This window comes from Glycine soja, chromosome 8 (genome assembly GCF_004193775.1).
Source record: "Glycine soja cultivar W05 chromosome 8, ASM419377v2, whole genome shotgun sequence".
Classification (NCBI taxonomy): domain Eukaryota; kingdom Viridiplantae; phylum Streptophyta; class Magnoliopsida; order Fabales; family Fabaceae; genus Glycine; species Glycine soja.
The window spans coordinates 19,008,016-19,016,827 of NC_041009.1; the positions used below are offsets into that span (position 1 = coordinate 19,008,016).

Below are 8,812 nucleotides of genomic sequence, written 5' to 3' on the forward strand. Positions count from 1 at the left end.
CTTGAATGCTCGTGAATAAAAATTACAATATGTGAAAATGAGGTGAAGATGGTTAACAACTCCGTATTTAATAGGAGAAAAAAACTGAACATCAAAATGAGAGAGGGATATAACCGTATAAATCAAAGAGTGAAGAATGGTTAGTGAGTGATTACAACATTAGATGGTTTTAGGTTTAGTTGAAGGGATAAAATAATAAAATCAACATGTAAATCAAAATTTGTTCAATATTTTATATTCTCCATTTGTATATGATTTGTTTTATTTTTTATTTAATCATGAAAAAGTTGTTGAGTGGATTTTTTAAGGATAAAATGATATAGAAAAAGAGAGAAAAAAAATTATTACCAAAAATGGTATCCCCTTTTATTGATTGTTATAGATTATACACAGATTATGGATAACGTGAAATTAAGTTGATATTTGGTTTCACATAATTTTTTTTTTTCAAAATCAGGTTAAGATATCAATTTAAGGTGTATAATTGATTGTGAATTAAAATAATTTTAAATAATTTTTATTGCATCATAAAATTTATACTAAATTTTAGTATTAACTTATCTCTATAATAACTTGTATTAGATCATAATTTATACTAAATATGAATGATATCACTTCCCATCAATTTTATAAAATTAATTTTATCGACTAAATACACATTGAATACATCATATGTTCTACTTTTTAGAAATTAGGAATGATTTTTTAGGAATTAGGAATGATTGGTAGAGTAGGAGTCTTTTATGTTTGAGGTTGATTGAAAATCTTTATATAATTTTTCTAAAAATTAAAAAGGTAGATATATTTTATAGATTATTTTAATTATTTATCACATTATATAATTTAATGAAAAATCTTAAAAGAAAAGACGTGCTGATTTTCCTCCATAGGTTACTGTTGCACAGAGAAAGAAACGCATATAAAGTTGATTTCTTCCTCAACGTAATTTTTCCTTTCATCCACATTTCTACATTTTCCCCTCTTTGGAGAAATCAAAAGAGGGGAACCCATGATTCCTCCTCCATCTTCCTTTCTCTTCCAGTTCCTCCTCCTCTTTCCTCTCATACTCTCCCATTCCGATTCCGATTCCGGTCACCCCGTGCTCCCGCGCCCGCTGATCGTGGAGTACCCGGAGTTCGACGCGGTGCTGCGGTGCGGCGCGTGGCGCGTGGCGGGGGAGGCGAACAACCTAGGCGCGTGGGCGATAATTCCCGAGGAATGCGCGGAGTACGTGAAGGACTATATGAGCGGGAAAGGCTACGCGCTTGACCTGGAAATGGTCTCCAAAGAGGCGGAGGAGTACGCGAGGACTGTGCCACTCGGCTACGACGGGAAGGACGCGTGGGTTTTCGACATCGACGAGACTCTCCTCTCCAATCTCCCCTATTATGCCGCACATGGATATGGGTATCTTTGTATTTTATTTAGTTACTCTTTTTTGCCTCACCATGACATTGGTGTGCGGAATATTTATGGCTGATATAACTAATCTTTGTCAGATATATATATATATATATATATAAGTTGACCCAATAGTTGGAGATAGGTGAAGAAAGAAGGAATAATGGAAAGAATGGAGAGGTCACGATATTGAATCTCCATCTACCTTTCTAATAAAATTAACAAACTAATTAACATTTGTCGATAAAAAAATTTAAAAAATTAATCTACGTGAAAAAGACTGACGAACCTATGAATTCTTCTCGCTTAATAATAATGTATTTTTTTTTTCTCTTAACCATGAATTTCTAGGTCACGTTTTAACAATTTCATTAATTGTTAGAGTAAACCGTAGTAACATAAGAATTATCCTCTTTGCTAAAGAGTTCTGAAGTGATGAGATTATGTAAATACTTTCTAATTGACTGTTCATCTATTTAGTTCTTATGTTAGGTATATTTGAAGGATTTTTCGATATTTGTGGAGATTATTTAATGTCGTCAAGAATTGTCACGATAAATTTGTTAGTTTCTCTATTAATTTACTTAACCAATAGAAGAAGTGAAATTTGTTATGACTTCTGATCTGATTGAAAGTGTGAAATTTTTTATTTGAAAATTAAACTCAATAACCCCCCCCCCCCCCCCCCCCCCTAATTTTAAACTGGGTTCAATTTTTTATTTGAAAATTAAACGTCCCTAGTTTTTGTTTGGATAAATTTGGAGCTTGAATTGGAGTTTAACTTTTACACCAAAGAGCTTTTAAGCCAAAAGTTCTGTAGTGTGACCATTTGGAGCGATTATTCAGGTTTTGATGTTTTCTTATTCCTTCCAGTGAATATTCCCTCAAGGAATGAATGGCTCTAGTATTCTTCTGTATTTATCATGCTAACTTGTGTTATTTTGCTTTCTTCCTAACATTGAACCTTTGTTTGTATTTGCTTGCAGGCTTGAGGTCTTTGACCACGAGAAGTTTAACGATTGGGTGGAAAAGGGTGTAGCTACAGCCATTGAACCCAGTTTAAAGCTCTATGAAGATGTTTTGAATCTGGGATTCAAGGTTATTTTACTGACTGGACGTAATGAAAGGCACAGGAGTGTCACTGTTGATAATTTGATCAATGCTGGGTTTAAGGACTGGGACCAGCTCATATTAAGGTAATTTCTAAAACATATTTGCTAATTTTAGAATAGAAAATGAAGTTTGTATATTAAATAAATGCTATAAGATTGGAATATATGTGCATGTTCTGTTTGGCATGACTGCCACAATTTAATGCTTTTGTAATCTGGATAAATTTTGTTATTTTGTGTTTAAACCACCAAATCATTCAGATGCATTGTGCGTTGTACTTGTCGCTGAAAGATTTGGCATGTTTACATGAGGAATAATCTGAAATGATAAGGTTATAGTACCATTTCCTTTATGGTTCAACGGTTTTGTCTCCTAGCATGTTTGATGCTATCATAAAAAATATATCATTATAGTTTCAAAGTGATTTTTTTAGCCTTTATAATTTACATTTTAATTGCATGTAGTTTGAGAATAGTCTTTTTAGTCTCTATACTTTATATTTTAATTTCTTTTTAGTCCTTATTATCAAAATATGAGTAATATTATCAATTACAATTAACTACAAAAATATTAACTAGTAATTCATAATTAATTTATCATAAGATAATTTATAATAAAAAAATAGTTGATAATTTATAACTAATTTGTTGTTAATTATATATATATATATATACACACACACACATATATATATATTAACAAGGACTAAAAAGATCACTTTCAAACTATAGGGACTAAAAGAGAATCAAAATACAAGCTATAAGGACTAAAAAGATCACTTTTAAATTATAGGAACTAAAAGAAGATTAAAATATAAATTATAGAGACTAAAAATATCACCTTCAAACTATAGGAACTAAAAGATACAAATCATGAAATTATAGGGACCAAATGAGTAATTAAACCCTAAAACAATGTTGCATGACCCAGAACATAACATTGAAGAAGGATAAACTCTGCCTTTGTTTATTTTATTTTTAGGAGGAATCTTGCAAACGACCCATTGATTCCAGCCTCCTTTTTTCAATGGACGGCAGAATCTGCTTACCAGAAATCGTATTGGCACTAATGTTTCAGAACATCAGAAAAGTTACACTAAAAGTTGATATTTTCTCAGGGATAGAATACCTGTAGTTCAAGTTAAGCTAGTTTAATTGTTTGCAAGTGAGAAGATCAAGTATAGGCAAAATAAAGCAGGATGGTACAATTAATAGAACTACAAACAAATAATAGAAATTATGAGAATAAAGGTGTGGATTTCAGATATTTTGATGCATTGCATGGCTCTAGACAAGGTCAGGTGGAGCATTGCATATAGATTTCAAGCAGCCTATTTAATGGTGATTGGTTAAGAGAATATAGTTTTACAAAATGAGTTTTGCTCATTAGCTAGCTACAGCTAATGTACTACTTCTACCATAGAAGAATTTAATGGATCCCGATTGCACATGGTAAGGTCACAGAATTTCCTTATAACCAGAGGAGTATACCAAGGGTTAACTTGAAGCCCTTATCTTTCTACATAGATTTGTGAGCTATATCTAGGAGCTAGTACCTTACTGCACACTTATTTTCAAATGATATTGTCCCTTGTTATAGATTCGTTTGACAGAACTCAATATGTTGTCTAGTCCATGAAGCTGATCTCAACTCCTAAGCTAGTGGGAAAAAGGCTTTTGTAGTTGTTATTGTATGCTACATTAATTGGAAAGATTTCATGCTCATTCCTTATCAATTATCATTGCTCTCCCTAGTTTCAGTGTACCTAGTGTGTCTACAGTGTTAACAGTAGGCATCAGCTTTAATTTCTTGAGTTCATATGTGCACTCCATATAAAATCCATGTGAATACCATGTCAGGATCAATATTGGCATATCGTGTGAATGACTAGATGCTGTTGCTGGATGAAATTACAGAAAGCTATTGAATGACTTATTTTTGAGGTAGATGATGATATATTTGTCTTCTTAATATCTTTGGAGAACAGAGAACTAAAGTTAAAATTTATAAATTAATTTAATGATACAGTCTCAATTGTTTTAAGTAAAATAAATTTGTCTCCTTTCCATATTATCTCACTGTTGTCTGCGAATTTGTGTTTTTGTTCAATGATAGAACTATATCCATAAATTGGGCCGGGAAGTTGGCAAGACATATATTATCTGTGAGAAAGCATTATTAGTTATAAGCTGATTCATATATACGTCTTATAAAGGGAATGAGCACAAATGTGGCCAGTCTTGTCTATATTTTGAGATGATGTTTCTTTTTATTTGAATCACATATCATATGCCTTTAATATATGTTCTCTGTTGTGTCTGTAAATTCTGTATGGTTTGCCTTCATGTAGATGTTTTGGATTATGTCTTCTCTGTTGCTGTTAATAAATTAACTTGCTATACTGAAATGAGAAGAAAAAAATTAAGAATAAGTAACGCATTCCACTATAGCACCCTCTTCAATATTTAATTCCTCATTTCCACGGAGCAATTCATTTCCAGAATTTCAGAGTTCCACAACCAAGATGTTTGTTCTGTGCTGGCATAGACCTTTAGTCAGTTCTTTTATGGATTGATGAATGTTCTGAATTTTGTTAAAGTGGACTAAAATACTCAATTTTGATGGATGAATTGTGAAGATACCTGAAATTACATCACAGTCCACTTGTATTCTGGAGTCTTGTTCTTCATATCTTGGCACTAGTTAATTACAGTATGCCTGGTTGTAGCCCCCCTTTTTTGTGGTTGTTTATGTTTAAGGAATCTAACATCTTTTCTGCTATCATCATATTAAGTCATTAATTTTGACTTATTTAGTTGCTAAGTTAATTTACCCTCTTGCTTTTACTGTTTCTTTCTCTGTATCTTTTATGCTGTCTCTGCAAGGTAAAAGCTTCTACTTGTTTTCTTTGTACATGTAATCATGTACAATTTTAGGATCATCATGCTTGTATTTTGTACTCTGAAGCTATGTTACTTTTATTTTATGCTGAATTTTCTGAATCTGTTATTTTACAATGTCCAGAACCTCAGATGATCAAGGGAAACCAGCTGTGCTCTACAAATCAGAGAAGAGAGGTGAGATGGAGAAAGATGGATACAGGATTCTTGGAAATTCTGGTGACCAGTGGAGCGATTTATTAGGTTCTTCAATATCTGTTCGGTCCTTCAAGCTTCCAAATCCCGTGTATTACATTCCTTAGTAATGCCCCATTCATTTGCATATAATTGTTGTTTGAATTGTACATAAGGGTAGTGGCTCAATTCATATACTGAATATCATATTGCCAATGATTCATAAACTGAATATCACTGAAATTCTAATACATACTGACTAATTAAACTTGTGTTAAAACTTATGTAACATTTGCCAGTTGTTAACATGATTGTGCATATGGTTTTCTTCTGAATAATAACGTACATAAGCAGATGCGATTGAATCATAACTATCACTTGTAAGTGTGACTTGGGATAGCTTTTAATTATTCACTAAGCTTCCTAGACAAATAAGGAGGCATCTGCGGTTCACAGCTTTGAAGAAGAAAACTATACGATTAAGTATATCATATGCGTATCTTTCACCTAGTAATCAAAGATTAATATCTTCGAAATGTAGATATTATTGAAGTTTTGCTGCTTGCATACACAATGCAAGGAATTGAACACAAGTTTTTATTTGACTGAATTGAGCCCAAGTTAACATGTTTATCTATCAATTAAGCTGGATTTTGTCAGTAACAAGTCAAATCATCTTATATTGATTTTCCTTTTTTTTTTTTATGTCCTGTCAATTTAAAAAATATAACATTAAAAACATTATCATCTAATAGTAAAAATAAACAAGCATAATACTAATATGTCAAAATTTAAGTTATAAATAAATATTGTAAACATAATCATCCAACAAAATAATTCTTAAAGTTAATGTGTAATATAACCTCTTAATAAAAATTCTAATTAAATTTGACATTATGTGGTAATATTACTTTCTAAGACCTATAAAAAAAATATATTGAAACTAATTAGTCTATAAATATTATATATTGTAATTTTTTTAAAAAAAATTAATGGATGAGATTTTGACTTTATTATTAGAATCAATTTCTCTATATTTTTGCAAACGCTTATCTCCTAAATATATATATTACTAATCCACTAATACAAATAGAAACTAGAACACAAGAAGAAGACTAAAGATTATAATATAAAAAACAATAATTAAAATTGCTCATAGAAAATTAGTCACAAATAAAAGGATTAGATTTAAGATTTTATTCCATTATTATATGTCTATGTTATTGTTAGAATATTAGTCACAATTAAAAAATGCATAATTATTTTTTCAAAAAAATTATATTTATAATTATATATATGTGACATGTGTGGGACAGGACGAAATGAATATTATATTATCCATATCCATGTTCATATTCACATAAATTTGCAAGTAAATATTAGTCTATGTACCTAGTCCCAATATACAAATAATTATCATTTTTGTTTGGAAATATTTTTACGGATACTCATAAGATTCAGGTACATTTTGTCATTCTATTAGTGATTCGACCAAAGATATGTATTGCAATTTGCTTTTGCATTTTCCACTAGCCTATGGTATGGGAGCAAAATTTCGTTATTGGTGGGATTAAAGGGACCCCTAAAACTTACTATTCTTGAGTAGCTAACCTAAACTACCCTAGTTGTGTTTTACTCAAAATAATGACTAATTCATTCAAAGTCCAAAGGCTTAAAGACTAATATAACAGTCTTTTGTCTCTTAAACTTCTACTTTTTCTTCTTTTTCCTTCTCTCTTTTTTTCTTGTATCATTACTTAAAAGAGCATTTGTCACTATCCCAAGCCACCCTTTAATAAAGATTGTATTTTCAGCTGCTTGACCACTCCAATATCTACTTCCTTGTGTCATGTAGTGCTTTCCTTCAGCATACTTCCATTATGAAGGACCACTATATGGTGCCATAGCCTACACAACATGCCATGGTCCCATGGCCTCTAATCTCACTCTAACATTGTGAGCTCTTGTCTTTGAGCATTGAGTTATGTATATCAAAGTTGGTCCCTAATTGAACTTGCCTCTGAATAGGGAAAAAGGTGCCCCATTTGGTGTTCTTGAGTAATTGCCAATTATTGAAGTCGAAGCATCTTTTGCACAGTTACATTCAGATCAGCTGCTAATGTTGACTAGCTTATGTGCTTTCTTTTCTTTTTTGGACTTCTATCCTCGTTTTCCTGTTGGAAAAAATGACAAATCTTAGGTTATATTTAATCTACCCTATAGATAATACTAGTATATATAACACAAATATGCAAAAGCATGGAAGGAAGAAAAAAACCTTTGTTTTCTAGTATTTTAAATCAATCATTCTTAAATTAAGATCAATGAATAGAAAAAACGAGAAATTTTATTATGACCTTCAGCCATCACAGTCATGGTTCTGTAGTGATAATCAAGGTTTTAAAAAAGATATGCAATCATAAATGTCAAGGTTTTTTTGGAGTCTTTTGTAATCATATCATGACTATAATTGCAGTGGAATCGATCATATTTGTACCTAATTTTTTTAAGGATTACAACGAGCTCACAACTGTGACTGCGACTGTAATTCAAAACCTTATTGATAATAAAGTCATACAAGTCAAGATTAGGTTAAACTAGAATGTTAAACCATGCAGTAGGGTAATGAGAATTTTAAAAAATATTTAAGGTGAAAGGGAATTGCACCTCATTTTGAATACACCCTCTGTTCCTGATAATCTTTTAATTTGTATATGAACACAAATCATTATCTCACTATCAACTTTCACTTCGTAATAAAAGGCGACACAAAAAATAATCCAACACATTTTTTTTCCCTTTTGGGTTGCTTTACTGTGCTCACTGACGTTCTTTCTTTCACATGCATTTTGACTGTGTCTTAGTTAGGGGACCATTATATGCTTAATGCATTAGGTAACTAGAAAACACTACATAACTAAATGTTCTAGAGCAGTCAGAACTCAAAACTTTCTTTCGGTGGAGGGAGCCATGGGTTTGAAAGTGCATTTAGAAACACGAGAATTTCTAAAACAACCTGTAATACAAAACACAAGTGCTCAAAGGTTTAATCATAAACTTTGTATAAGATTGATCATACTATCAATGCATCTGAAAGACCTAGGAATAAGATGAGAATTAATTAGGGTGTCACTGTTATCTAGAGTCATTACAAGATGAGATGTATAATAATTTATGCAATATTATTTCTTTATATATTAAAGATTGATCCAATAAAAAGTGAG

At 31.3% G+C, this 8,812-nt stretch overlaps 1 protein-coding gene across 1 annotated transcript; it reads left to right on the top strand.

The window, feature by feature from the left end:
* The first annotated feature begins 928 nt into the window (after positions 1-928).
* LOC114422585 (acid phosphatase 1-like) lies at positions 929-5,894 on the top strand. Its single transcript, XM_028389016.1, has 3 exons — positions 929-1,407; positions 2,388-2,597; positions 5,539-5,894. The coding sequence occupies exons 1-3, from the start codon at positions 1,010-1,012 to the stop codon at positions 5,714-5,716; spliced, it is 786 nt and encodes a 261-aa protein (XP_028244817.1). The 5' UTR covers positions 929-1,009; the 3' UTR covers positions 5,717-5,894.
* Positions 5,895-8,812: the final 2,918 nt, after the last annotated feature.

Excerpts from the sequence above, each read along its gene's own strand:
- LOC114422585 (XM_028389016.1), top strand. The coding sequence starts at position 1,010 with ATGATTCCTCCTCCATCTTCCTTTCTCTTCCAGTTCCTCCTCCTCTTT. Across the intron at positions 1,408-2,387 it reads TATGCCGCACATGGATATGG|GCTTGAGGTCTTTGACCACG; the intron begins GTATCTTTGTAT and ends ATTTGCTTGCAG. Across the intron at positions 2,598-5,538 it reads TGGGACCAGCTCATATTAAG|AACCTCAGATGATCAAGGGA; the intron begins GTAATTTCTAAA and ends TACAATGTCCAG.